Source organism: Theileria orientalis, chromosome 4 (genome assembly GCF_000740895.1).
Source record: "Theileria orientalis strain Shintoku DNA, chromosome 4, complete genome".
NCBI lineage: Eukaryota > Apicomplexa > Aconoidasida > Piroplasmida > Theileriidae > Theileria > Theileria orientalis.
In genome coordinates this window covers 152,290-180,085 of record NC_025263.1, presented here as the reverse complement: position 1 = coordinate 180,085, position 27,796 = coordinate 152,290, and the positions used below count along the sequence as shown (strand labels likewise).

The following is a 27,796-nucleotide window of genomic DNA, read 5'->3' as shown; positions in this document are numbered from 1 at the left end:
AATTTTAAAAGAAATATAGTGAAAACGAAAAATAATGTTATGTTGGAATGTTCATCACAATAAATATATGGGAAAATAAATTTAAATAGTATACAATAAAATGTCAAGTTCATTAAACTCACCAAAATCAACGTCGCCAGTTTCACAAGGAAATGTGACACCGACAAACGAAAACGAGGGACTAACTGTTGAGTTGAGTTTCCCAGGTATGTAAAAGGACAAATTTGTAAAATTACGTAGTACTGGACTATGTCAACGAAATACGGTTTAAACATGGAATAAAACTGGAAGAATACAAACGGTACCATAACTTTTGTTCGAGGAAGTTGCATAATCTGAGGAAGCAGTTGAAGCCGCTTCCAACTAAATCGAACAAGTATGTACACGAGGAATTTCCAGTTCCATTGAACGATAAGAGGTATGTAAGGGTGTTGTATAAAGTAATTTGTAGATACCTGGAGATTCTTACAGTAAGGTGTGAAAGGTCGTGGTCGCACGGAATGGACCTTAAATCGAAATGTGAAACATCAACAATGAACGTAAGTCCGAAGAAATGATTGAATCTTGCAGAATAGCCGCGGAAGACACTATTATATGCGGAAGTTCGGAAAAGCGTACCGACTGTCAGTGCTGTTGCTGGAATACTCACAAAAGTACGGGAACAATAGAACAGTAAACAACGCTAAGGTAAGAAGAGTGGAAGATAAGAGGAGTAGGTGTATAAAAATTTCATGGAGGGAGTGCTGAGATACGAGCAGGAAAAGTTCGAAGAAGCACACCAGTGCCTGTCAGCATACTCATCAGTGATGGAGCAGAAGCTGAGAGCAACATCAGGACAGAAGGCGTCGGAAGGATACAACTCGCAGCTGTCGCAGCTAAACGCAATGGTGAAGATGTGCAGCTTCCACATGAAGGTTATCGGGAAGAAGATCGCGACGACGCAGAAGAGCCAGCACGAGGACAGCAACGCACAGCTGATCATGGTGAGGAAGACGGAAGAAAACAACTACGTGGTGCACTGCAGAGGAGTAGAAGTGCCGCTGGAGTCGCAGCTGCTCCCGCAGAAAGTAATGGACGCACTGGACTCGATAGATAAGCTGCACCTGACTGAAGAACTGTTAAGCTCGCTCAGCGGAGCGGAGGACCTGCCAAGGAGGCTGAGCGAAGAAGTGACCTCGAAGTTCACGAAGCAGGAGCTGCTGAACAACTACGACGAAGTGACATCGCTGTTCAACGGGTGCTCAGAGGACGTGTACTCAGAGTTGATGGTAAGCACTAAAAGTAATTGAACGATGTAGTCGAACATGGAAAACCAAGAGCAAGTGCGAAAGCTGGAAGGTAAGAAAATTTGGACTGAGTTATCACCGTTGAGGGTGCCATTGGCACAGGTGCATCTTTTTATTTTTATTTCAAAACTAACTTTTTATTCCAGACTCCCTGCGAATAATGAAGTCGTTGCTGGAGGTGGAGAAGCACTTGGTGCTGCTGACGTTGACCCTGAACGAGCTGCTGTGTGAAGGTAAAGTTGAAGGGAACCCCTAATATAACTGAGTAGGCCACGAGCCGCTGCCGAACTCAAGTGAGGGAATGAGGTACGCAAACATACTGAAGCAGCACCTGGCGTCGCTGATAGAGGACGCAACCTTCGGAACAAACTTCCTGGCGCCAAACGAGGTCGTGAGGACGGTTAACGCACTGCTGCTGAGCGTGCACAGCTTCAGAAACGGAGACCTCAAGGAAGGAATGGCACTCGCGCACTGGTCTAACAGCAGGTCCACGATGAACCTGGAAGCGCCGGAGAGGCAGAGGAACAGACTGCTGTGGAGATGCATAGTGTCGTTCGGCAACCTCCAGGTACGCAAAAGTGTAAACATGCCCCTTAGTCCATGTGCTCACTGGTGTCGAACAGGTACTACCAGCGACTGTTCGCACTGTTCGCGAGAGAACGGGAAAGGGAAAGCGCGGAGGCAAACGAGGACGAGGCGGTGATGGACATATTCAACATAGAGAAGAAGCTGGTGTTCTGCAGACCACTGCTCTTCGATCTGGCATTCATATACTACGAGCCGCCAGACCTGCACACGGGAACCAGGTTCAAGGGTAAGTTGGAAGACTCACAAGACGCATTAGGAGTGAGAAACATACTCTCGTCGCTCTGGAACTGATCGGAAGGCACTGGCAATGCCACAACGAAAAGGGAGGGCGACAGAACCCCCGAGCGCAGTCATGCAAATAAACTAGCCAGAGTAAACGCACTGTAATATCATTAAAAATAATACTTAGTAAATTACATGGAAACTAGGCGGTGGTGAGCTCCATTATGCTGTCGACAATGTTGCCGCGGTGCTTAACCAGGGACTGGAAGGCCTTCTCCCTGCTGCAGCCGGCCTGCTGAACGACAAGGTCGACGTCGGCCTCGGCGGGAGCGAAGTCGGAGTCGACGACGTCCTCAGTGTCAAAGGTGCTGGGCACGGGCAGGTCCAGGTCGTCCTTGCCGGCCCCGGAGAAGGAGAGCTGGCTGAGCCTCTGGGCCGCCTCGGACTGCGAGTTGGCGCCGACGTCCTCAATCTTCGCCTCGCCGAAGATGACGTAGGTGTCCGAGTTGGGGAGCTTGTAGACGTCGGGCTTGTTGATCACGAAGAAGATCTGCTTCGACTTCCTGATGTAAATCTTCGAAACGCCGTCATACTGCTTCAGGCCCAGTTTTGAAAGGGCCTTCCGCGCCTTCCGCTCACCCTTGTTGTACTTGTTCTTGCCAGATCCGGGAAGGCCGTCGGCGCGGCCGTCATCGTTATCGCCGTTTTCGAAATCGCTGTCGCCCTCGGAGGATACGTCGTCGACCAAATCCTCCTCGGAAAGCTTGGAGGCTGGGTTTCTGGATTTCGGCCTGCCTTTCGTCATTATAAAAGTCAAAATAGCGTGGTTCAGAAAAAAATGAAATCGGGATTAAAGTAAAAATGACTGAACACATCGAAGATAAATGGGGCTATGGAAGCATAGCCGCTGTGTAAATGAGAAAAGTAGCAAGATGAAAGCCGTATTAATTTAAACGCACACATACGGTTATATATGAGTGGCATAAGGTGATGTATCCGCAACGTATGAAAAAATAAGCAGAAAATAACGGTTAAAATGTTGAATAAAAAATTAAGTAGCTGTATTCTTGTAAACTGGCGGAATTAAGCCGCAAGCAGCGAGCTTACGATCACAGGGGAAGAACAAGCGAGCCTCCTCCTCGGATTCCTTGTCCCGTATTTCCTTACGGGCGGCTTCCATCTCTATTCGTCTCTTACTCCGACTATCCAGAACCTCTTTAGATTCATTGTAGACGCGCTCCATGAACTTCTTTCTTCGCTCATCTCTAAGCTCCTCGATTCGTTTGCGATCTTCTAGCTCCTCCTTGTTAATATCCTTGAGATTTTCATCGTATGTTTCCTCCTTTTTAGTGACCTTGTACAGAGCAAGATCGAGTAAACACTGAAGTGATTCCAAAGAGGTCTTTATTTCAGTCTTAATGGCTATCTGCTTGTTGAGCGAAAGAGCCCTTGCGTCGTTTTCATTTGAGGTTTGAGGAGGAATGAAATTCTTTTGAGCCTCCGATAACAAAGAAAAGAGCTCACGCCTCTTAGAACGTTTCCATTCATATTTTTTATACATTTTCTCCCTTTCAAGGCGTACGTGGGAGCGGACGCTGTCAGAAACGAAGTGAAAAAGTGAGGAGTGCGATAGGGGATCAAATTGATATTTGCGATTGATTTTCTTCTTTTGATAATTCATATTTGTGAACTTAAAAGTGTGTGTATTTCATATTTATAATTTAAAAATTAAAATTAAAAAAATTAACCAAAAAAACTAACTGTACTAGGGTAAATCGGGCAGATAAAATCGAACCGGACCATTAAACAATAATTGAAATGCACATATAAAAATACATAATAAAATATTAATCAAAATGGAGATAGTATCTAAAAGGACTAGAACGTATAATAAATTTTACGACGAAGACTATGATTTGGAAACAAAGTCCATTTCAATGGTTAAAAAACCTAGGACTAAAAAGCCAATCATCCGAAACGGTAAGCAACTGCTTGAACCGAAGAAAAAATTTCGATTTGTGGAGAATAGCGAAGCTTCAAGAATACTAAGCGAGATTCAGACTAACCCGAGTTTAAGCGTAAACGCCTCGGTTACACAGTTAAACCTCAACCAAAACATAGAAGAAAGAGTGAGCTCAGTAAACCCATTCCCAGCAAACATAACGTCAACCATAAATTCAAACCCTAAATCAGTGGATCGCGAAGTGATGAACAACATCATGAACTCGTCGAGTATCAATAACGAAACACACAAAAAATATGAACTGGAAAACATTGAATTTTTCAGAAGAATGATAGTGGATAAATACGATACATACTACGGAGAAGATAACAGGCTAATTGGCCAACTGCCAAACAACCTTCTAGTAAACAACCTAGAACATCAATTTCTTAATCCATGGGTAGACATGATAATGCCAAGCCGCTCAAGACCATACGTGGGAAAGTACTCAGATAAATCGCAAAATAAAATAAATTATGAGGTTGAACAGTCAGATACGACAGTAACGGTAATAGATTAGTAAATTTAAAATGTGTTCAGAAAAGGGAAATCGGAAAAAAGAAGTTGCTCTATCTGACAGAGAGCCAAGTGTTCAACATACTGGATAACATATTCGAACAGGTAAAAAGAAATAATTAACAAATGATCTCAGATCAGTAACACACCCAAGAATGTATCCGTGAAGATAGACTGGATTAAGGTGAGCGAGTAGAAAAAGAAAAAACAAATGTGTAGGTGTCAAAGGCAACAAATCTGTCCCAAGAAGTGTGTAAGGACTTCTGGTGGAGTTTTGATAAAACACATATCAAAGGTAAGAGAATTTAAACGTAAAGGAAAAAATACAGATAAATTCGGAGGGTGTATGTTTAAACCAGATTGGTACCACTACTATAAGGTGGACGAGTGGTACTTTGTGGATTTGAAGGTAAAATGAAAAATAAAAAATGAAAATTGACGCAGAATCGGGTACAACACCTGTTACAACTGGCCAGTGATAGTAAAATGGAAAGAGAACAGATATTAAAACACTTTGCAAAAAATGCTATATAAACAAATTTAATGTATTATAATATGTGTATTATTAAATGAATCTGATACTTATTAAGCCTTCTGAGATTCTGAGCTCAAAAGAAGGACTGAGAGTAGAAATAAGAAATAAAATAAAAATAAGCCATTTAAAAAATGTATTAAAGGTAAAGGAAGGTAAAATTTTGAAGGTAGGAGTAGTTAACTCAGTACAAGACCACGCAACCGTGGAAAAGGTGGAGGAAGGTTCAATAACACTCAGATTATCGGATAAATTTAAAGCGTAAGCAGCTTAAATGTTAATAAAAATTAGGAATCCGCCCCTGGCGGAAAAACCGCCAATTGATCTGGTGGTTGGAATACCACGGCCAAAGTCACTCGATAAGCTGCTCCAGGTAACACGAGGACCGTAATTTTGTGTGTAGTACGCGTCGAGCATGGGAGTGGGAAACATAGACCTGATATGCTCCTCGAGAGTGGAAAAGGCGTACCTGATATCGCACAAGTTGACGAGGGAGAGAATGGAGCAGTCGCTGCTGCTAGGACTCGAGCAGGGAGTGGACACGCTGATGCCGGAAGTGGAAGTATTCCAGAGCCTGGGAGAGTACGAGAGGAAGTTCGCGAGCAGAAGCTACGCGCTGAAGCTGATAGCGCACCCCGACGCGCTGGACACGCTCGGGTCGCTGAAGCTTAACGCGCACGCGAAGGGGCCGATCCTGGTGGCAATAGGGCCCGAGGGAGGGTGGCTCGACCACGAGCTGGAGTACTACGCCAGGCTGGGATTCGTGCAGTTTAAGCTGACGGACAGAATACTGAGGACTGAGGTGGCGGCAGTGGCAATACTGTCGCAGCTAACGCTGCTGCTGAACGACGCAACACTGAGGAACGGCCTGGCGGCGGCTGTAAGATAGAAAAGAGACCATCCTGGCACGGATATGTAACTGTAATTGTAAACTAAAGTCAGGCTAAAATGACCTAAGTTCAATATTATACAGTAGTTAAACATTACTAGCTCAGTCAGACGGAGAAGGAGCCTCCTCGCCCCTCACGTCCAGTTTGTTGAACGAGAGGTAATCCTTAGCGACAGGATTGAAGCTGGAAATGCTCTCAGCAATGAGATTCTTGGCCTTCTCAGAGCCCAGGCACTCGTAGAGAGAGGAAACCCTGAGAGGATGGAGGCCGTATCCGAGCATCTGAAGCTGCCTCTGACGAAGCAGAGTGGAGGCCCTGACCTGGCCCAGGGGAACGAGGACGTCCTGAAAACGGTGTGAGGAAATTGAAACGAACCGTGAATCCGATGACATCGAGCAGCTGATTCTCGACAGGAAAGGCGACGCTGATGCGATAAATGTTCTCGACAACGTGGAGAGTCTTGTGTGGGATTTTCATCTGAAACGAGGGTAAAGTATGAGTAAATTACCTTAATTAGGGACTCGGAGATGAGAGAGTCGTGGTCGACCTCCAGAACGCGAGCCCGTTTGTGCCTTTTGCTCTTCTCGTAAAGGTCGTCCCTCTGATAATCGAGCCACTCCCTGAGAATGGCAACCTGCTGTTTGTCGAGACCAAGGTCTCTATGGGCGGAGGCGTTAGAAACGCTTGCCGAGCCGCCGGGCGGCAACTCGAGCTGTTCGCTGAAGATAACGTCAGTCTTGAGGCACTTGAGAATGTGGAGAGCTGTCTGCTGGGCGTAGAGTACCTCTGTGGGAAACAGGCTTTCAAACCTGGCGAGGTTGCCAGTCAAATCCATTAGCAGCTGATCCTCGGACAGAACCACGCACGACCACATCAGCCGAACCAGAGAGTCGAAGTCTGCCTGAGTGGCAGAGAATTCGCGGCCTCTGGAAACGTCGGATATCTTCTCAACTGCCCAGCCCGTGTGAAGGTTCGACTCAACCAGGCTCCACACGAGCCTGGAAAGCAAGTCCAGGTCCTCCCCAAAGCCAAGCTCGCGTTCGTGTTCAACCAGCTGGTCGAACAGAGCGGCGGTCACGTGATCAGAGAACCCCAAATTGGTGAGGGAGTGGAGCAGCTTAATGGCTTGCTTGGGCGAGTCTGCGTCGTCCACGTCTATCCTGATGAGCGTGAGGAAGTTGTTGAACGACTTCACCAGCTGCGAGTCCTTGGCCAGCTGCGTCTTCAAAACGTTCTGGCAGCTCAGCGGCAGCTGGGTCGTCGACAGGACGAAATCTGCGAAAATCTCCCTCTTCTGCTCGGGCGAGATGCCCGATTTAAACACTCGGTTTAGGCACGAAACCAGGTGCTTTACGAGCGTGTTCATGACGTTGCTGGAGCCGTCGCCCATCTTAAGGCACCTGAACAGAACCGTTATCTGCGAGACGTCGAAACACCTCCACCTGGACACCCGCTGATCAATCTGCTCAATCAGGTTCTGCGCCAGGGTCGAGAACAGCTTCGCCATCTCCGTGTTGACTCTGGTGCCGGCCAGCTTCGCCAGCAACTCCAGCAGCATGAGCGAGTCCTCGGCGTACATCTTCTTAAAGCTCCTTGACACCGTGTTGAGCAGCTTCGAGAATAGGGGTATCGGGAGCACGTTCGCGCTCGTGAATCCCGAGAGGATCTCCAAGACGTTCTCCGGGCACATCAGGTGTAGCTTCGAGTCCACCACCTTCGCCAGCTGATTGTAGAAGTGGGCGTCCCCTATGCCCGAGAACCCTGCTACGATTTTCGACAACTGGAGGGGCGTGAACTCATTCAGCATGAGGGCCGCCCGCGCCCTGATCTTTTTAAGCAGGACCTTGTGGTCCTCGAAGTGACAGAGGGCCACGACCGAGGAGGCCACGTCGTGCGTGCTCATTTCGTCCACGTGGTGCAGAAGCGTGTTCGCAATGTCGTTGAACAGGTCCTGGTCCTCAATGCCGGCGTTCACGTACGCCCAGGCTATGGTGGTCATGTGCTTGCAGCTCAGACTCTGAAGGTGTCCCCTGACCAGCGGCGATATCGTGTAAAGGAAGAAGTCCGTGTCGGCCTGCTTTATCTTTGAGAGCGCCCAGGCCAGGTGAACTATGTTTCCGATGTTCGACGAATCGGCATTCGACTCTATGAACTGCTTTATTTTGCCGAACAGGATGCGGTCTGTGAAGCCCAAGGACGCGTACGCCCAGGCCACTCCGCAGATCTCCTGGATTTTAAACTCCTCCAGACTCGAGAGGACCTGGCTGCTTATGTGCCCAAACAGGACTGGGTTTCTGACGTTCAGTCTCGCCAGGGCCGTGGACACGCACGTCAGGTCGAGCGGCCTCCTAAACTGGGTGATTTTATCCTGAACTAAGCTGAGTATTTTAAACCTCAACTCGAGGCTCACGTCATCCGCTCTGGTCAGCTTCGATATGCAGAAGAGGCAGTTTGCGAGCTCGTTTGCGTTCAAGCTGTTTGCGTGGATGTTTATCTGCTCAAGCAAACAGCTGATCCAGTTTGGCGTTATCCTCAGCTTAGTTATGGACCAGAAAATGTTAGTCAGCCCTTGTGGGTCGAATTGAAGCATGTGATCTCCAACCAAAGAAACCAATTTCCCAAACGACTCGTGGTTGCAAACTGCGTATCTGTTGTATGGGCTACTGTACTTCGCCAGGCGGTGTATTGCCGTGGACACATTTACTGCGTTCATCTGGCCGAGTTTATCTCCAATTGTCGACAGAATCTGAGTTGAATTCTTCGATTTCAGCAGGTCCTGTTGAATCAATATGTGGTTCGGGTCCATGTTTAGCCACGTTTCCGCGTCCAGTTTCGTTGTTGACTCAATTATGGCGGTGGGCCTCGTGGCATCGATGTGGCTGTCGTCCCCTTCTCCAAATATCTCAGTGAGAAGTGATTTATCATCTGGTTTCAGCAGCGTGTCCGGGTTAATCGACGATGGACTCCTGTTTACTTCATCTTCTTTTCCCAGGTCCACCTTCTCATAATATGCATCTCCAGCCAACTTAATATCATTAATGAGCTGAGTGCCCTCATCGCGATCACTAATGAAAGGGGCACTTACATCAGAATCCAACTCCTTCTTGGGAACAATCTCCGACTTGCCTTCGGACTGTAAACTCCTGAAGCTGTCTATTTCCACCAATCTTGAACTATCTGCCTCCAATTCCCCCAAACTTTCAGTGCTCCTTTTCGCCTATATATAAAATTCGTTATTAAGTCTCTACTTACCCTTGAGATCTTCTTTTGAGCTTCAATTCTCGATCTATATTTAAATTTCATCTTCCAGGCGTTCTCTATCTCGTTCAGCTGCTGCCAAACTGGTTTACTTGAATACATATCATTTTCCGCCAGTGTATAGCTGTTGAATCTTTGTTTGGGTGGCCTTGACGTGTCCTTTACTGACTCTATAACACAGGTTGAGCTTTCATTCAAGTCTTCATTTTGAGGACTCGAGTCGAAATTTTTTAACAATTCTTCGTGTTTGTGTACATTTTGGTCAACACTAAAGTTTCTCCTTGTAACGAGAGCCCTAAAATTAGAGCCCCTAAGTGAAAATGTGTAAAATTTTCTAATCATCTTGATTTTTTAGTGGAAATCTTCGTTTCAATTCTTCGATTTTCTGTTCTAGTGTAATATCATATGGGAATTTTGGGTAATTTGGACCATGAACTTCCCTCATTAGCAACCAACGTGTAAAGTCCTCTATTTCATATGCTTCCATACACTCAACATCGACTCCTTCCGATGTAAGTTTTCGAAACATGCTTTTACGTGGTGGATAATCAGGTACCTCTCCTCTCACATAAAGGGACCACCAATTTTGTTTATCTTGATTCAAAGAATCACAAAAACTATCAACTTCAGTATCAGATACAGATTGTGTAGAAGGATCCTCTAATTTACTATAAAACCTGGAATTATTAAAGGTGATGTTGGTTGAAGATGTTATAAGATTGTGTTTAAAAAAAGAATTATTCGTTAATTTGGATGGATTAAATGGCCGTTTATGGAATCTTATAGCGTTGTACGGATTAAATTTAAATAAATACATTTGATAATATCGCTCGATATACACATCGATATTGTATATGAGTTACACTGATCATTTATTAAAAATGTGTAATGATTGACGAGTTAGGTATGCCTTATGTTTATGTGTTAAGATTGTGGGATTAAATGTAAATATTTATAATACTATAATATATGTGGAAGTCTCTGCTGTGTAAATTAATATTATTTTAATGAACAAATCCTATGTACCATAAAATAAGTCATGGAGGACGTGGAAGACGTTTTTATCGCACCAGCAAAAAAACTTAACTCGAACCAGCTGGAAATTGTCAATTTTCACAGGAAACTGACAGAATTTTGGCAAAGTAACTCGCAATATAAATCAAGAATAACACCGAAGCATCCATTTAGAAACAAGGAGCACTTTGGATACTCTCCACCTCTGAACGAAGATTTCGACGCGGAATTGGAGTCGTTTCTGAAGAACAGAGACTCGACGCTGATCCCAAAGGAGTTGATGTACACGAACAAGGTGGAATTTTTTAACCGCCAGGTGGACAGTAAGTCGCTGCGACAGAAACTGACGTCGAAGTTGATTAACATGGAAAGGAAGGAGAGTGAGCTGAAGACGGACGAAAGCGACCACGAGATGAAGAGGAAGAGCGAAATGGAGAACTCGTTCAACGAGTCGGAGGAAGTAGTGGGAGACTACAAGTACTCCTTCTGCGAAGAAGAGGAACTAGATAACGAGAACGAATACAACTACTAGAAAATTAAAGCTTAAGAACAGCACGAAGCCTTTGAACCACGGAGATGGAGCTCGCAGAACTCTCGAGGTGGAAAGAGCAAGAGTCTATGATGTCGATGGCCTCGAGAGCCAAGGAGTCGGAGCGAGAGCTGAGGGCGAGAGTGAGCTGAGAAGCAACGTAGGACCGAATGGTCGGATACTGATGAGAAAGCAAACTCAGCAGAGTCTCAGCAACGTCAGCACGGAACTGATGCACCTCGTCCATGAGAAGAACCTGAAGAAGTCGAATTATGGCCTTGAGGTAAGCGTAGTTGGTGGCAGTACCAGCCTCGGAAATTAAAAGAGAAACGAAGTCGTTCCAGTCGTCGATAAAAATAATACGGTGACTGAAGAGAGCCTTCATAGTGTTCACGAGCCTGACGGCAGTCTTGCAGTCGCCAGAAGCAACAGCCTCCCGGTAAATCTGCACGGAGCAGCGGTTTAAAACGCTCTCGAGAGTGAGAGGCTGGCCGTTCCAGACGACGAGAGTGAACCTGTTGCGGGCGATGAAGTCGACGAGCACCTCCTCAAGAGCCATTACGCTGCGGCCCGAGTTAATGGCCACCTCGAGGCGAGTGTTCTGGCCAATGATGTTCACGATGGACCGGAAGGCGACGCGGCTGTACGAGGGGATGAGGAGCACCCAGAGGAGGGTCCTGAAGGTGAGGGGGGCGGCGGACCACCCGGGGATCCGCAGGGCGACGTTGACCTTCTCTGAGCCGATCAGGGAGTACTCAGGGCGATCCTCGTAAGAACCCTCGGAGTCGGCGCTGCCGCTGGCCGCGGAGTCGCCGCTGCGGGAGGTGAGGGTCGAGGCGGAGTCGGCCGTCCCGTCGGAGCTCGAGGATTCCTCCTCGAAGTGCGTCGAAACCACCTCCAGGAGCTTCTTCGAAATGTCGTGAAGCATGTTGAACCCGTCCAGTAATCTGTTGTCTATGTTTATGTACATGTTCATCTCGAGCTTCTCGTCAATGTACATCTGAATTTCACGGTCTACCTCAGCATCCTCCTCGTCGTCGTCGTCATCCTGGTCGTTTTTATCGTTTATTTGGTAGTTGCCATTGCCATTTAAATCTTTGCCATTGTTAACATCCTGGTTGTATTTGTCTTTCCCATTGTCTTTAGAGTCCGTATCTCCAAGTTTAACATCATTGGATTCAAATTTACTATCAGTGCGTTCAACATTACTATCATTGGGTGCAAATTTAGAGTCCTTTCGTTCGCCACCTGCTGCAAGGTCCTTATCAGGAGGGTTAATGGTACCATCATCAAGGCGAACAGTGTGTGAAACAGGAGTGCTGCTGGTGGTGGACAGAGCGTTGTCAGCACCCTCGTCAAGGCCACTATGAGGGCTACTGAGGTTGCGTCTGCCAAGGGCAGTCATTGAAATCTGATGCTCATAAGCCGTGTTAAAGAAAATGCGGTTCCACACCCACGTGAAGTTGAACTTAGAAAGCTTGTTGGTAAACAGGTGGCAGAACAGAAAGGTGCTCCTTGAACGAACATGGTCCAGGTTCTCAAGAGAGAGGCTCACGAGACCCCTAGTTAAGTCAGTGGCCATGTCCTTAGTTAAGTTGCTGAAGAGGCTCTTGGAGCCACTCTTGAAGTAACTGGGCCTGTTTTGAAACAAATAGTCATTGAGCACGTAGGCGATCACTTCGGCAGAGAGCTCGCGTACCCATGAGCCGACGTCTCCCCTAGAGTCCACTTCGTAATCGTTGCAGCAAATAACCAGAGTATCAGTTAACTCCTTTACAATCTGAGAGTCTAAGACGAAGGACTCGAGCCTGGTGATGATTGACAGTATCGACAGGAGAGCGAACTGCCTAGTCTTGGCATCTCTGACGATTTCGAGGCTCGGGTTCGTCCTAATCTCGTTGCAGAGCAGCTTCAGAATCCTATTAACGGTGTGCTCGTCGGACTTCTCGGAGCTATCCTCGGGGAAACTGGCTGAACTCTGGGAAGACGACGAACGTTCTCCACTCCCTGAAGGGCCCTTGTTGCTGACGTCGGGAAAGACCGGTATTGACGAAAACGCCAACGCATAGCCCCTCCTAGCCGCAATATGGTCGCCCGTAGAGGATAGGGAGTTGATAAAAAACGTCAGAAGCTCAGAGAACCTGGGAGTGTCCCTTACCAGAAGGAACACCTGCTCAAACGCCTCAACTGAAGCGAGCTGGACTTCCGGTGTGAAGTTCCTCAAGGAATCCTTTAAAACGACGATGTAGTCGTCGATCATATTGGCATTAAAGTGGTTTGCGTAATTATAAAAATCGCTATAATACACGTGTGAAATGAGCTTGCAATTGGCTGCTATTAACTTACTTACTGACTGCCGTATCAATGATGAGCCCCTACCTCTGAAAAGGCGTTTTTTTTCAAAGGTCACGGGCACACTCAGCACATTGGAGAAGAAGAGATCCACTGGATAGCTCCGTTCAGTGGCAAGTGAGACCAGTCTCGTCAAGGCTCTCAATGCGCCGTGAGTGGTCGCCGTCAGCCCAGTCATCAAGTTAGACAATAGGTAGTTAATCAAATTGTTTACAAGATACTGCGTTGTAGGTGCATCATTATCTATGCTAGGGGACACTTTGCAGTCCTCCTTCTCGTCCTTTTGAAGGTAATTAATGCGAGAAAGGGTGAGCTGCTTGGTCGATGACAGTATTTTATATATTGCAAGCGAGGCGAGTTCTCTCGTCGACAGGTCGGGGTGGAACAACTTGGTCGTGATGATGTTCTGCAGCATTGAGTTCGAATAGTAGTTGAGCGTGGAAACCTGCTGGCAGACCTCAATGAAGGCTCTTTTGCGATTGGACACTGTGTAGAAGTTGCACATTTGTATCAGCTCTAGGCCCCCGGGCACCGTGCCGATCCTGCCCAGCAGCTCCTGCAGTGCCGAACAGGCTGCTCTGCGGCAATTGACTGAGGAGTCGAAAAGAGCCACGTTCACAAGCTCCCTGCTCATCATCGACACGTGGTCGAAGCTGAGCATTTCCTTCGTGAACGTGCGTGCAACTGCCCAGCAGATGTAACACGAGGCGTCCCTGACGGCGGTGCCCGCGGAGCCCTTGCCCCTCCAAACCTCAAAGGAGAGGCTCAGTATCGTCGTGTCCAGCACCCTGTCCAACATATGAGGGTGGATTAGTCCCTTTCTCAGTATTTCCGCGATTGCCAGACATCCTCCGTGAACGACACTCTCGCTTTTGACGCTCAGCGGTCTCGCCACTAGGTTCAACACACTGGAGTCAATTGCGTTAAAACGGAATGCGGAGCCTTGATCGGGGCTTATATTTCCAGCGTTGGGCACCTGACTGAATTGGGAGTTGATCAGCTCCATGATGTGTTCAATAATTTCCTCGTTCAAGTCGACTGGCAATCGTGAAGATATTCGTCCCAGAGACTTCGCTGATGCCCACCGCACCCTAATATCGCTGTCCGTGAGTAGATCTAGTATTTTAGAGATAAATATCTCAACGGTTTCAGTGTCAAAATTGCTTTCCCATTCTACGTTCGTTTTGAAGTGCGTTTCCTCATCATCACATGCACTTTTGTCCTTAGACGCATTAGTACTGAATAAATTAATGCATTTTCTACGATATTTTCTAGAATATTCCTCAGCTGGGAGATAATGGATCGCGAGCCTGCCCAAACATGAGGCCAGGAGCTTTTTCGTGGCCGAATTGACGATTATCCTTTCACAATGAAGCAAACAGTACTGAATGGTTTCCAAGTAGGGTCTCAGATCGTTTGAGCCGACTCTCTTGAGTATCTGTTTCAGAACCATCAAAACCCCTATAGAAAGATGATTGTTCACATTTTTAGAGGAATCTCCAACGGCTACAAAGCTAGAATCTGAATCTTCGTCACTCACGCTCCCTGTGTACTCAGGATTAGTCAATATATCCCTGCAGAGATCGAGAAAAAAATGGAAGTCCTGGGAGTTTAGGACGTCCCTTCTGGAGAACAAATTCGAAATAACCATGGCGGCACCGTCTCTAGCCTTAGTCGATTTGTTCAAATAATACATCGACTCGGTCAGAATCCGAGTCTTAAAAGTTATTTTCGCATTGGATGAATGGTGCCATATGGTGTTTAGCTCAAAGGGTGTATATATCAGAAGTGACTGCCAGGCCAAAATAATGTACTCTAAACACCAAAGGTGATCCTCATACTTGGTGAAGACTACCTCGGCTCCCTCAACGTTCGATTTTTGAATGATTTCGATGGTCTCGGTTACCTTTACAAACAGCTCTACGTCGTTTGGAGCGTAGTTTATCAGTCTTCGGATTCCTACACACTTTGAAATGACGTACAGATAATAGCACAACTTTTCAAGAACCAAAAGCGAAGTGGACTTGGTTGACCCGTGACGAGCTAAAATCTCCGCCTTGAGTGAACTAGGGTATAGCAGGAACCGTTTTATGATATAAAAAATGTCGCCTATTAGGGACTCGATATACTGGTACAGTAGCACTTCCACGTTCATATATTTGGTAATTATCTCACTGAGGGTGTTAATATTTGTCACGAGTTTTGAGAGTATAGACTCCACATCCTCATCAGAATATCCTTCTGTTTCATTTTTATCGAATAGTAGATAATTCGATGTGTATGAAATCTCTGCTAGAATGGACTTTGCTTCATCTTGTTCAGAAAAATAAGCAACGTCGCTCTGTACGTTCTCAATGCTCATTTTTAAATACAGTGTGTTGATATATTTTAATTAAATTAATCTTAACATAAGATTTTTTAAGCATATTCTGTATTGATTCGATATAAAAATCGGAAAGTATTTAAAATTCTAGAATCTTGAGAAAAATTAACAGAACTAATATACATTTAAAATTAGACTTCTTGAAATAGTTAAAAAACATATATTACATTTAAATAATGTTTTTTGCTTCTGAAAGTTACAAAAATAAATAATGAAAATATGTAGTAAGGTACTGTTGTGTACCACCTATAAAAGTGTCTCATTTAATACACATTGAACTAATATTCTGTTTTAATAAATTAAATTAAATCGTCTAAATTTTTATTATATTAATTAAAGGAATTTCCTGGAAAAAAACAGGATTTTAGTGGTGTTAATGATAAGAAAATAAAACAACGGATATTTTGATCAATAACTTAATAAATATTATTTCTGATAAAATTTAAATCAAAACTAATAAAAATTAATATATTAGTACTACATGATCTTATTTTATGTCGAAACCCTGATAAATGATCCGTGTGTTATGTGATGGAGCAAGTGAAACATTTCATCTGCTCACTGATATTTCCAGACCCGTTTGAAGTAGCGCATTCTTGATGGAATGGTTTTTTACACTCTTTGCAATGAAACTCCTAAATATTTATGTTTTTTACCATTTTGAAAATACATTAAAAATAATTAGACTATTGCAAGAATCGCAATTTCTCAAATCCCGTAAATCGAAAAAATTAGAAAGATCCTAATTAATATTTATATTGAGTTAGATTCGCTTACAAAGTAAAATCTGATGCCAGGTGCGATATCATTGTCATTCCCGTAAAATTCCAGCCATTTTCTTTTTTCAAACCGTTCAACTATAAAAATTAATTTGTTTAAACATTATATTTACGTACGCAGATTTAGTTGAGATTGTTCTTCCATTAAAGATCTCTTAGAGCACAACGAAGTCCATGAGTCATAGGATGCCTGTTTCCTCAAAGGGAGCGGTTTCCCTTAATATAAATAAGAATAATATTAGAAAATACCAGTTTGAATAATAGCGTTGATAGAATCTGAATGTTTATAAAGTATTAGAGAACATACCAATAAATATCATCAACTCAGAGTGTGTAAACTTAGAGGAGTTTTGTCTCAAAAATGACCTGTAAGGGAATGCTGAAGAGGTTAAATTTTCAGATACATCTTGAGAAGAATCAATTTGACTTAAATAACTCCTCTTTGGTGTCTTAAATTGGTCTTCAGTTAAGTCCTGGGAAATATTGAGGTCTCTATTGGTCAATTTGTTTAAAGCATCAGCTGAAGAATTAGTAGAGTCCAGATCCTTAAGAGAATAGTATTTTTTTCCAGAAACAATGACTCGCTAAATATAATTATGTACAGCTACACACGAACCACTAAGATAAAGCCAACATCGGATAATAATTTGTTCGCATGTTGAATAAAAGAGGCTTTCGACGAAAATGGAGTCCCTGTTCCCCTAATTATGCCCTGAATGAGGGAATCAACACTAGAATCCTCCATGTACTAAACAGGTGAAATGAGTGAATACAATATATATGGGCTAACCTTTTCGTGCAATAAGCGTTGCAAAAAAAGTGACACAGCGACATTGCTAGACATGTATAAAAAATATAAAAGTAAATTAAATTGATTGGGATTGAACAAGTTTGTTGGAAATAAACTCGATGTTTTTAAGGTAGCTATCAGCCTTAAGTTTCTAAAGAATTTTAGGAGGATGAAATAAAATACCTGAAGTAGCACCTTTGCGGATTGTAAAACATCCCAAACTAAAGTAGGAGTGAGTAATTAGTGGGCTTACCGTAGTTGGAGTCGAATCGTTGCAACTCCTGATTGGCCCAGTAAATAGCTGCGGTCTGTTAAAAAATGGTGATAAATAGTGAGTGGAATTTACATACCTGTATAATGTTCAAATGTGTAGTCTCCAGCAGAACATGTTCGAAGATTTCCATCCAGTAGGCGGTGACTATGTACACTATCCCCTCAAGGTCGATTCTGACGGTTTCCTGGTTCTTCCAAATGTGCCCCGAAGGCAACTTGCAATATTTTAGCCAATCGACTCCGAACTTTTTGGTCATACACTTGTTTATATAGGGCTGGAACGCGTCGCAGACTGAGTGGAATATTACGACCACGTAGTCCAGCAGCTCCTCCTGCTTAAAAGTTCGCAAATACGGTCTGGTCAGGCCTTCAGCATCGCCATTTGAAAGTTTCGCCACCTTGTCCGAGTCCCCGGTCCTAAACATTGAACGGAAGTCCAATCTCAGGAGCACTGAGTTGAGTACCACGGCCTTGTTGTCAGAGACTCCGGAAATAACTGAGGAACTCAGGTGTATCTTCTCGTCAAACTTAAACAATTTGCAAAATATCTCATTGCCGATCATCCACTCGATGTAAATGCTGCTGTCCGGGGGAACTTTGTTTATCGGGGAGTTGATATTGGTGGAGTTAACGCTGCCAAAAAAGTGCTTTGGGCTTTTCACGAATAGATCCGTATTAGGCAAATCAACGCTACTTGGGTCACTAAGGCCCCCGTTTGACCCTTGCGAGCCCTGCAGCTTTGTTAGGAAGGGGGTGATTATCAGTTCATCGACACTGGTGTCGGAACCGCTCGGCTGAATTGCAGTGCCAGGGTCGAGGTACCTTTGAAGCAGCTTCGGCCCATTATACTTACTTGTGAGCCTCGGAGACACCGCTCTCGCACTCAATATTTGTATGGGCGCTGAAAGATTGTCTATGATGTGGAATATGGCAGTAGAGTGATTCGAGGACTCAGTGTGGACTATGACGGAGTACTTGTTCAGCGAGTGCTTGCACTTGGCGGAGAAGGGGCCTATTGAGGGCCGGTCCCAGGTGAAGGTGAGGCTTCCGGACTCGCCGAGAATGGAGTAAACGCAGCGGCCCATCGTTCCGCCCAGGAAGCCCCCGGTCTTCGACCCGAACTCGGTTCCGCACATCCGTCCAATTTCCTCGTTCGGGAAGCCAACCCAGACGCCCTCCTCCAAAACGCAGCTCTTGTGAATGTTCGAGGCGCTCAGGCCCAGCCTCATCTCCTTTCTGGTCAAATTCACGATCCTGACGAGCACGGAAACGTTCGACTTCCTCAGGTTGTTGATGAGGTCGAGCCTGCTGTAGTCCCAGCAGAAGTCCGAGGGGGCGCGTTTGTACAGGTTCATCAGCTCCATGCCGACGAAGTAACTGTGGCTCCACTTGTGGTACTGCTCCTGTAGCATCGAGACCTTCGAGTTGAACTTGTTTCTGAGCGAAGCCACGTATGCGTATCCCTCTGGAGTCTCCTCAATGTTTACTATATATATGGTCTCGGAACTCTCTATGAAACTGGCCTTGTTCGGGTCTATAATTTGTATATTTATTTTACATATGTTCTCCGGAACATTGTTAAGCAACTTAAAACTGTCATTGGTCACAACGTTATCTCTTTTTTGTACAGGCTTGAAACAGCAGTAGTAGTCGTCACTATCAGACGATTTCTCCAGTCTGAACTCGAAAATGTGCAAAATCCCCTCGAGAATCGCTCCATACTGCAAGGTGGACCTACAGGAGTGGCCTGATCTACTATTTTTGAAAGATACAGATACACTTGATGATGGTTTAATTTTCTCTGGAAGCCATGTAACCCAGCTTCCGTGCCGAATTCTGTGACTATGTCTGAACAAAATGAAGCTAGTTTTATTGCATATGTTGACTGTGTATAATTTCTCAGACATTTTGATTAAAATATGTTACAAAAATGAAAAAAGTATGCGATGCTACAATACATGGCTCTAGCTCACATAAGAGCCCAAATTAATTAACAAAAGTGTTTTAAAACAAATAATATACATAATTTCAGTGTGTATGAAAATAATTGGCAAAAAGTGAATTCATTTAACTAGCATTACATAATTTCCATTATGGTGTAAGTAAACTTCATTTATTCTTCAATTCCTTCTGAATTAAGGTCAAGTCCAGCTCAAAGAGCGAGACTGAAAATATGTGTGAGAATGAGGGAGTACCTGGGAAGGGAATGTGGAAGTTCTTCAAAACGTTGGGGTGGACGATGCCCATTACCCCGAATTTCTTATTCGGATCGGAACTCAGGACAAAATGAACGCACCTTCCTGGTAAAAAGGCCGGATCTGCGCAATTATTAAACTGTTCGTCAAGTACCTTCCGTTTCCTTCAGTGTGTATCTGATCTTCCAGGAGTCTGGAATCTCCTTCCCGAACTCGTTGAACTCCCACACCTGGTATTCACTGATGAACCCGAGCCTATTTAACAAATATTCCGAGAGGCCTTGGACGTCCTAAAGTCGAGTTATTGTGTTTCTAGGTTACTTCGAGTCCCGATGTCGAGTTTGCATATGCGCACGCGCAGTTCGTGTTGTTGATGGCTCCAACGTCAGATTCCAAGTTCTTCCAAACGACCTCTCCAACCTAAATCCCCAATTCAACTGACCAAATTACCTCGAAAAGCCGTATTGGCAGGTTTGACCCCTTCTTGTACTGCACCGATTTCAGCAGTCCGGGTAGCAGCGAGGTTCTCAGAGTCTCATTCTCGCTCAATTGCGAGTTTAAGACCACGACTGGAGCCCTCTTGTCACTTTCAGCTGGCATCGGCCAGCACATGTCGTGAAAGGACGACTTGAACGAGTCAAGAATCGGCATCAGCGTCTCCTTGAAGGAGCAGCTTGTGAACACGAACTTGACCCGGTCCAACAGGACGGTCTTCTCCATCAGGGTCCCGGTGCTCGATATGTTCCTCCTAATGTTCCTGTAGCCGTATGCGATTGCTATATCCTCTGCCAAGTCACAGGGATGCTGTATGTCTGAAGGGTCATGGGTCACGCTTTCGGTACCTGGCCTCGTTATCGGAACTGAGGATTCCAAGGTTTCGGAATCCACAGCCCTTGAAACAACCATCATCTTGCCCAGAAGTTTACAGGCCTCGTCACAGGACAAATCTTTAACCCCGATCAATTTTGAGACATAGGCAAGGGAGGTTCTCATGCTTCGTCTGAAAACGAAGTGAATAGTGAGTACAAACCTGGTCAGATCCGGAGTTACCATGGGAGCATCGTATTGAACCAGCACGGGCTCGACTCTGAATAAGCTGTGAAAGATGATAAAAATACGCGTATGGAGTTTCGCAATACTTGCAGAACGAGGCGACTAGTTGATTTAAAACTATAGAGCCCTTGACCTTGTCAGTCTAAAATGTTGTGTGAGCTCTCCCAAAGTACCGAGGTGACTTCGATGAATATGTTACGTGTTTTCAGAGTTATGCTCGTCCTGTGCGAGTTAATAACCGGAGGGAGTGAGCAGACGTTTCCTTTGCTGTCCCTGACGACAGGGTAAAAGGGCTGCCCCTTCAAAAGTTTTGAATAATTCTAATAAACCGTTAAAAGCGTGGAGATTACCTTGAGTTGCGGATGGTATTCATAAATTTCCATTAACTCCAGGGCGTTGTACTCCGTGGAGGCGTTAGTCAAAGGTGCGAACACAATGTCCTCCGGTCGTTCAAATGTGTATGTGAATGGAGGGGTTACGGCATCTAAATCATGAGTGCCTATGGCCGCTATAGTCCTCTTTCTACACAGATTCTGGTGCAGTTTTTCCTGCATATCAATCAGACTTTTGTAGCGGTTTTCGTCCAGAACCACACCCCTCAATATGGCCGAGAATATATAAGGGCGAATAGCCGAATTCTAAGGTAAATTGTTAATTTGGGCCTCTAACCTCCTTTTGAACATCGATTCTAGATAGATTTGGGGGAGTTGGAGGGACGAGAGTGATTTTCGGAATTTCGACGTCCCATCTAAAACACAGGAGAGCGGTGACCAAACCTTCTAGTGATAAAAGGTCATACCTGAAAAAATTATTGATAACAGAAAAATTAATGTTTTAATACCTATTCGCCGGTATCTCTATTTTTATCAAATCTCTCCCATTATCGTCAAAGTCTTCGCCATCGTACTCTAGTCCAAACTCGAAGAATAGTGACTCCAAATCCTCCAAACCTACAAAAAGGCTTTAAAAGGTGTAAACGAACTTAGATTGTGGCCTAGTTGTTTGAAAAACTCATCTTTAAGAACGGATACGGTAGGCATTGTGAAATATAAACTGAACCATGGGGAAAGGAAATTAAAAGTAAAAAAACAAAGTACATAGTGTGAAGCTTAATAACTAAAATATTAAAACGTGAAAATGTTATAAATGGATAAATTTCGTTGCAACATGGCCGATATAAAGACCTAAAAGGCCCCGTATGGAGGAGCATACAACGGAGTATGTGTAAAGGGAAAATGTAATAAATCATAGCCTATCCGTGTGCTTCATTGATACCATCTCGTATCTCATCTGAATAGCCTTTCTCCGGGCCTCCTCGTAACCCAACTTGAGAGAGCTGAACCCCTGAGTGCGTCGCTTGTTGCCCTTCATGTACACGACCCTCCACAAATGTCGATTGGTGTCGTACCAAACGCCGCTAACCTTCTCGCCGCCAGGCTGATTAGGGTCCTTCTTGTCCAATTTACCGTCGTCCTCAGTGCTGGGACTGAGTGAGGAGAGGTCAACCTCGGGGGGAAAGGGGGGAGGAGTGAGAGTCTCGGGAGACTTGTTCTTGCTCGTCTTTCGCCGCTTCGTCACGTCCTCGGGCTTAAAGTTTTCAGGGACAATGTTAGAAAGCGAGAACTGGTCCGAAGGGTCAATATTCAACTTTATCCCGGTGATTTCTGAAATTAGGTAGTTCGCGCTCTTAAAATTGTCGAAATTGATGGCAGCGATTCCTGAGGAGTGCAGCTTGGCTTCTTCGGTCGGGGCGAGGAGAATGGGAGGGTTGCACTCCTCGTGCACGTAGTACGCATTGAAATCGGTAAGCGTGGGAGTGGACCTCTTGTACTTCTTCATCACGCGGTCCCAGTTGGTGATGAGCGAGTACATCTGCGACGCTTTGGAGATCGGCCAGGACTCAGTCGACAGTTCTACGCCCCCAGCAACCACGTTGCAACTCGTTGCGTGAGAATTTGACCCGTTGACTCGGCTCATGTTGCAGCTGCACACCAACTTGTTGTAGTCGGCGCCCCTGTACACGCAATAGTTCGTGTTGACGGGGAATCTGGAGACCAGGCCGTTGTGTCTGTTGCACAGGTTGGGCGAGATGTACAAATCTGCCTCCAATAGAGGGCCCAGGTTGTAAACAGGCCCGTTGAAAAGCAAGGGGGGCATGATGTCGTACACACCGAGGTGGGTGGACTCTAAAGTCCCAAAACCCCTGCTGTTTATAAACAAGTTGTTGGTTAAGAGGTTGGCGCTGGGCGTATTTGATTGAGTGTCATCGTTCGTACGCGAATCATTGGCAACGGGGCTCGAATTTTCAGTCTTAACCTTAAATTCTAGAGGTTGTTGACCTGAGTCAACTTTATCAAGTGGGCACTCCTTCTTGACTTCATCGGGTTGAAAGAGAGTTTTAGGTTCAGCCGCCTTGTCATTCTTACTTAAATGTTCATAATTCACCTTCTCCTCCAGGTTCAGTGGATGCAATAAATTCTGAGTGACGTTGGGCTGTTCGTTTTTATCCGGAATATCGGAAGTCAGGTTATATTTCGTGTTTATAGATTTGGAGGTGATGTACCTAAAATCGTCCTCGAAGAAGAGGTCACTCGACGCGAATGGAAAGAGTTTGAACCCTGAGTCAGAGCACAGGGTGGTCGAGGTGGTCATGTCAACTTCCTTCGAATCGTCATCCTTGTGGTCCGAAGAATCGTCCCACTCTGGCCTCAGACCCAGACTTGAGTAGACCTTGTGGAGAGACTCACCAGACCCGTAAATGTCAAAGAACTCCGGAACGTAGTCAGTGTCAGGAACCGAGTTGGTGTCCAAGTCATCCAAGGGAGTGTCGTACCTCTTAAGGTCGCCGTTGTCCGAGGGAGAATTGAAGCAGGTGCCTATACCGGCAATAGGTTCGAAACAACAATCGGACATCGTGGTCTTCTGTGAGCAATCCTCAGGCGATTTCTGTTCGTAGTCGGTAACAAGTGAGCCAACGTAAGCCTTCGTATCAACTGAATCTGGATAAAAATTCATCATGTAAAACAACCGTAGCCCTTAAAGTTAAAAATCCTAATTTTCATTATATTAAAATGTGAATGTGAATTTAAAGTAAACTCTAAGTTTCAGAGTGTGTGAAACTAAAATTTAGTGAATAAGCGAACGATTAAAGCTGAAAACTGAAAAGGTGTGTTGATACTCGCATTAAGTGAATTAACAAGTATCCTTGCGGTATGTGCTAAGTTTAAAAGGTGTTGTAGTTGTAATAATCCATTAAGTTAATTTGTTTATTTCAAACAAATCAGGTGAAAATAGCATTAGTGAGTTGTAAAGAATAAAATGACGTGATGGGTTGTGTAAAATAAAGTACAAAGACTCCAAACAAATGTGAAGCATTTCAATTTCGAAATGGCGTTAGAATGAAATACAAGTGGTGAGTGAACATTCCAAATGGAAACAGTGTGGAAACATTAATTTTGAGAAACAACTAGAATACAATCAGTTTATTAAAACTCATTTACTCAACTTTTAAAAATCGTTAAAAGCGAAATTTAAATTTACAAAAAGTTTAAATTAAACTTCAGGAATTAGTAAAAGCCTATGGAAAGAAGTTTTAAAGGTGAGATTATAAAAACCAAAATTTACTGTCCACAGTGAATAAAAATACATAAACTCAATAAATCAAACCATTGCCTCAAAAAAGGATAAAACGGTGTATCTTGAACCCTTCTTGACAAAAATCTCAGCGATGTGTAGTTGCAAGATTGAGTGTCAACGAAAAGAGTAGAAGCGTCTCATTACACCATAGAAAACAGAATAACAGACTACAGAACTGAAAATGAAAACCCTAAAAGACCGCAATTAGTCTCAAGTGAGTATTCCAGTCTGTCAATGAAAAAGGTGTAAACAAACTAAAGAGAATGCAGACAAGTTATCCAGCCTTACACCCCAAATTCCTTCAGCCGAATCCCCCAATATCATGTTATTATGTCCCTAGCGTCAACGGGCTCGAAAATCCCTAAATTTTCAGGTAAAAATAAGGAAAAAAGTAAAAAATATTTAAACTGTATTGTCTTCCAAACTTTTACTACATTGCCACCTTAGGAAATTTTTGATTCTCAACTATAAATGGGTTAAATTCAGTGGTTTCTTCCAACCCAGCTTAATTCCATACATATAACACCTTGTAAATTTATTATATTAGCGGTTTGACTACATGTGTAAGCAGTTTATGTCCTTTATCAAAAATTCGAAAAATGTGTGCCTGACTGTGCCACCACCTGTCTAACATACACATTTCAACAAGTTAAACCTATTTATCGTATAAATCGATTTTATTTGCTTTTAAAACGACTGTTAAACCATTTCCGACCTTCCTTGGAAGATTTTTCCATATACACCGGTTCATGCACATCGTTATGTATTTAGCACTTTATCGTATTCATAGCACGTATGCGCTGACTTCTAACTCGTTTTATAATATAAAATGATATTGGACGTTGATACGTTACGTGTAATGTGTGACTGTGACATTAGATCCCAATTTTCGGGCCTGTGTGTAGTTACTTCTCAATTTTGTACAAATGCAAATCATATGTCTGACTATGCTCATTAAAACCCATCTTTGCAAGGTAGCATCCGAACACAACACTACTTTCTGACCTTCCTTCTAAGCCTTTTGAAGCTAAATCGGAGCATATAGGGGTGTTCGATAAATTGATTTCACTGAAAGTTTAAATCATAAAATTATTATTACCTCAATTGAGAATCCAAACTAGTTTCATAATTCACAGTGTTCAAGGGGTTATTGGATAAGTTTAATCTGGTAGAAAATGAAATTACTCAAAACTAACCTTTTTAGTCGAGGTAGACCACGTAGTAGTTTAACAACCTCTGTGAGACTCTTTAACCTGTTGTCTGACAAGTCGAGTGTTTCCAGAAGCAATAAAAAGGACCCAATGTTGGAAATTGAGCTAAATAGACGTTGTGAGTGTCCTACTCAAACCTATAAGTCAGTTTATTGTGACTGAGATCCAGATGTGTGAATCCGTAACACGTAGACAAATTATTAAATTCTAGGTTTGAGAGTGACATATTGCTCAAGTTGAGATTTAAGGGGTCATTAGACGTCCTTATCGCCGACCTATTAAAGCATTAATTCAGTAATTAAGTAACCTGGCCTTGTACTTTGTTAACATTTCGTAGTAGTAGCGTTTCCTCAGGGGATCCAGAACAGCCAATTTTTCAAACAGTAACTCTGAGTCCTCGTCCCTTTCCAAATACTCCAGCAATTTAAGCCTATAAATACGGTCTATTTAAATTTAAAAAATACTTTGCAATTAGTAAATACTTCGATTCACCGTCAAACGATATCAGTTCATCAACAACTTCCAATTGTTCCTCCAGGGTCTTAAAAGTGATGTTGTCTCCAAGACATACAAGTTCATTTCTCAGTTTAACTGGCTTTTCATACTTGTTAGTTTCAACCCAGTTTTTACTACAGTCTCTTTCAAACACTTCAAAGCTTTCCAAATCAAATTGGTGCTTATGGGTAGCGGAATAGACCAACTTTAATTGATCATCCTCAAATAAACGTTCATAATTCTCGAGAGAATTGGTTGACTCTCCTTTATAATTAGCATAAATTGGCTTGCTCAACAAATTTGAATAAAATCGTTGGCTTGTTCGGTTGTTCAACAAAACTATCAACTCAACTTTAGATAGCCTAAAGTAAAGATAAGTTACCAATGTGATTTACCTGTCTATTTCTTGGTCTGATTCAAATTCAAATGTCCAAATATACGCAAGTCCATATCTCCTAAAGCAAAATATTTATATTTTTTAAATACAAGTTAGATTTTATCCAGTTTCCTTTAACTTTTCCTTTGTCTAAAAATTTATTAAATTCATCCACTTTACCTTTACTATAAAAACCACTTGTACCTGACTCCAGCCTTACTGGAGAGTTAAAAAACAAATTGATTTGCTTTTTTTCATCCAAATAACAGGTATAAACTAGACTAAAAACACATGTGTATTATAAAAAAATCGTTTTAACATACTAGTGGTTGAGTGTGTTCTTTTTGAACAATAGCCAATTGTAGTAGTTCCATAAAGATTGGTCTTTCGGCTCAGTGTACAGCACCTGTTTAACGAGCTCTAGGTCGTCCTTTGTTGAAGTGTTTGCGGAGGGCAAATTAGATTTACTATACCAGGCCGAGTAATTAGAAAAGTTTTCGTTGATTAAATTTAAAATGTCTTCGTAGACCATTTTGTCCAGGTCTACAAATACATTAAGTCATGTCCACAGTAAACAATAATATAAGCTCTTACCAGTGCCGGTATTCAACAACTTGAAATAGTGTGTTATGTAGTTAAAGTAGCTCCAGCAATGAAAGTTCCTCCCGTCAAATTGAAATAATTTAAAACACAATTTATATTCCTCCAGCAACATTTCAGATATATTTTCAACTCTAAAACACGTTGATTCAGTTAAAACTAACTTTAGTATGAAAAGGAAACTCATCGTCCAAAGACGGTGATGCCATATTGAGTAGCTCTTCGGATTGGCCTTTAAACTTTTCTCCGTTAGTTGCCTCTCACCCATCAATGAGTCCACTAAAGCATTTTTATCCGCTGATTTCGATATCACGATGTATTTTTTTCTGTAATTCCAGGAAGGTGTAAACTCTGGCATGAATTCTATTATGGCAGACGAGAGTTGAAACATTTTGCCGTCAGAATCAGAAACGTGTTTGAGAAAGGAGTCAATAAATTTATTGGTGTCCATCTTCGAACAATAATCTACAAAGGCGTCGAGAAGTTTGTATCCCTTTTCAAGTTTAGACTTGAAGGCTTCACCTTCTTCAGGGTTTTTGTAAAAATCTTCCCGCCGAATTCCGTGCATAGTGAATAGTAAGGAATAAGGTTTATTTTATTTACTGTTTAAAATATAATTTAAAACAAACTTGAGCTTAATATATTTTACAGAAAATAAAAAAAATGAATGTTTATGATGTTATAATTTATGATACAATATGTGAAAAAATGTTAAATTAGTTGCGACATGTGTATATATAACAATTATGTGTAAATGGATAGAACTAGTAAATAGAGGATTCTATGCCAATATTGAATAAATAATGAAAGAAAAGC

General features: G+C 43.4%; 14 protein-coding genes across 14 annotated transcripts; 5 read left to right on the top strand and 9 right to left on the bottom strand.

The window, feature by feature from the left end:
• Positions 1-100: 100 nt before the first annotated feature.
• TOT_040000077 (signal recognition particle subunit) lies at positions 101-2,165 on the top strand (the record flags this gene model as incomplete). Its single annotated transcript, XM_009693702.1, has 8 exons — positions 101-206; positions 241-539; positions 571-687; positions 717-1,268; positions 1,299-1,338; positions 1,433-1,519; positions 1,553-1,854; positions 1,884-2,165. 8 exons carry the CDS (start codon positions 101-103, stop codon positions 2,163-2,165), a joined length of 1,785 nt encoding a protein of 594 aa, XP_009691997.1.
• Positions 2,166-2,298: 133 nt separating this feature from the next.
• On the bottom strand, positions 2,299-2,901 carry TOT_040000076 (nascent polypeptide associated complex subunit alpha; the record flags this gene model as incomplete). The annotated part of the gene is made up of 1 exon (XM_009693701.1): positions 2,299-2,901. One exon carries the CDS (start codon positions 2,899-2,901, stop codon positions 2,299-2,301), a length of 603 nt encoding a protein of 200 aa, XP_009691996.1.
• A 246-nt stretch (positions 2,902-3,147) lies between these two features.
• Positions 3,148-3,777, bottom strand: TOT_040000075 (conserved hypothetical protein; the record flags this gene model as incomplete). Its single annotated transcript, XM_009693700.1, has 1 exon — positions 3,148-3,777. One exon carries the CDS (start codon positions 3,775-3,777, stop codon positions 3,148-3,150), a length of 630 nt encoding a protein of 209 aa, XP_009691995.1.
• A 175-nt stretch (positions 3,778-3,952) lies between these two features.
• On the top strand, positions 3,953-5,148 carry TOT_040000914 (conserved hypothetical protein; the record flags this gene model as incomplete). Its single annotated transcript, XM_009693699.1, has 6 exons — positions 3,953-4,606; positions 4,639-4,719; positions 4,751-4,798; positions 4,834-4,909; positions 4,944-5,023; positions 5,059-5,148. 6 exons carry the CDS (start codon positions 3,953-3,955, stop codon positions 5,146-5,148), a joined length of 1,029 nt encoding a protein of 342 aa, XP_009691994.1.
• A 35-nt stretch (positions 5,149-5,183) lies between these two features.
• TOT_040000913 (uncharacterized protein) lies at positions 5,184-6,035 on the top strand (the record flags this gene model as incomplete). Its single annotated transcript, XM_009693698.1, has 3 exons — positions 5,184-5,407; positions 5,438-5,519; positions 5,631-6,035. The coding sequence occupies 3 exons, from the start codon at positions 5,184-5,186 to the stop codon at positions 6,033-6,035; spliced, it is 711 nt and encodes a 236-aa protein (XP_009691993.1).
• A 102-nt stretch (positions 6,036-6,137) lies between these two features.
• Positions 6,138-9,636, bottom strand: TOT_040000072 (conserved hypothetical protein; the record flags this gene model as incomplete). Its single annotated transcript, XM_009693697.1, has 4 exons — positions 6,138-6,380; positions 6,412-6,513; positions 6,545-9,253; positions 9,289-9,636. 4 exons carry the CDS (start codon positions 9,634-9,636, stop codon positions 6,138-6,140), a joined length of 3,402 nt encoding a protein of 1,133 aa, XP_009691992.1.
• A 697-nt stretch (positions 9,637-10,333) lies between these two features.
• Positions 10,334-10,840, top strand: TOT_040000071 (conserved hypothetical protein; the record flags this gene model as incomplete). Its single annotated transcript, XM_009693696.1, has 1 exon — positions 10,334-10,840. One exon carries the CDS (start codon positions 10,334-10,336, stop codon positions 10,838-10,840), a length of 507 nt encoding a protein of 168 aa, XP_009691991.1.
• A 4-nt stretch (positions 10,841-10,844) lies between these two features.
• Positions 10,845-15,551, bottom strand: TOT_040000070 (beta-tubulin cofactor D; the record flags this gene model as incomplete). Its single annotated transcript, XM_009693695.1, has 2 exons — positions 10,845-11,932; positions 12,203-15,551. 2 exons carry the CDS (start codon positions 15,549-15,551, stop codon positions 10,845-10,847), a joined length of 4,437 nt encoding a protein of 1,478 aa, XP_009691990.1.
• A 545-nt stretch (positions 15,552-16,096) lies between these two features.
• On the bottom strand, positions 16,097-17,195 carry TOT_040000069 (conserved hypothetical protein; the record flags this gene model as incomplete). The annotated part of the gene is made up of 8 exons (XM_009693694.1): positions 16,097-16,207; positions 16,243-16,314; positions 16,350-16,429; positions 16,469-16,567; positions 16,601-16,627; positions 16,659-16,935; positions 16,968-17,099; positions 17,142-17,195. 8 exons carry the CDS (start codon positions 17,193-17,195, stop codon positions 16,097-16,099), a joined length of 852 nt encoding a protein of 283 aa, XP_009691989.1.
• Positions 17,196-17,217: 22 nt separating this feature from the next.
• TOT_040000068 (conserved hypothetical protein) lies at positions 17,218-19,321 on the bottom strand (the record flags this gene model as incomplete). The annotated part of the gene is made up of 4 exons (XM_009693693.1): positions 17,218-17,292; positions 17,325-17,362; positions 17,395-17,449; positions 17,492-19,321. The coding sequence occupies 4 exons, from the start codon at positions 19,319-19,321 to the stop codon at positions 17,218-17,220; spliced, it is 1,998 nt and encodes a 665-aa protein (XP_009691988.1).
• A 202-nt stretch (positions 19,322-19,523) lies between these two features.
• On the bottom strand, positions 19,524-21,702 carry TOT_040000067 (phenylalanyl-tRNA synthetase; the record flags this gene model as incomplete). Its single annotated transcript, XM_009693692.1, has 10 exons — positions 19,524-19,732; positions 19,764-19,899; positions 19,931-20,029; positions 20,060-20,696; positions 20,728-20,804; positions 20,836-20,982; positions 21,013-21,300; positions 21,332-21,461; positions 21,504-21,612; positions 21,645-21,702. 10 exons carry the CDS (start codon positions 21,700-21,702, stop codon positions 19,524-19,526), a joined length of 1,890 nt encoding a protein of 629 aa, XP_009691987.1.
• A 205-nt stretch (positions 21,703-21,907) lies between these two features.
• TOT_040000066 (conserved hypothetical protein) lies at positions 21,908-23,680 on the bottom strand (the record flags this gene model as incomplete). The annotated part of the gene is made up of 1 exon (XM_009693691.1): positions 21,908-23,680. One exon carries the CDS (start codon positions 23,678-23,680, stop codon positions 21,908-21,910), a length of 1,773 nt encoding a protein of 590 aa, XP_009691986.1.
• Positions 23,681-24,628: 948 nt separating this feature from the next.
• Positions 24,629-24,929, top strand: TOT_040000065 (hypothetical protein; the record flags this gene model as incomplete). Its single annotated transcript, XM_009693690.1, has 2 exons — positions 24,629-24,712; positions 24,846-24,929. 2 exons carry the CDS (start codon positions 24,629-24,631, stop codon positions 24,927-24,929), a joined length of 168 nt encoding a protein of 55 aa, XP_009691985.1.
• A 274-nt stretch (positions 24,930-25,203) lies between these two features.
• TOT_040000064 (uncharacterized protein) lies at positions 25,204-27,548 on the bottom strand (the record flags this gene model as incomplete). The annotated part of the gene is made up of 9 exons (XM_009693689.1): positions 25,204-25,366; positions 25,495-25,614; positions 25,817-25,939; positions 25,974-26,366; positions 26,400-26,459; positions 26,491-26,661; positions 26,731-26,923; positions 26,975-27,114; positions 27,145-27,548. The coding sequence occupies 9 exons, from the start codon at positions 27,546-27,548 to the stop codon at positions 25,204-25,206; spliced, it is 1,767 nt and encodes a 588-aa protein (XP_009691984.1).
• Positions 27,549-27,796: the final 248 nt, after the last annotated feature.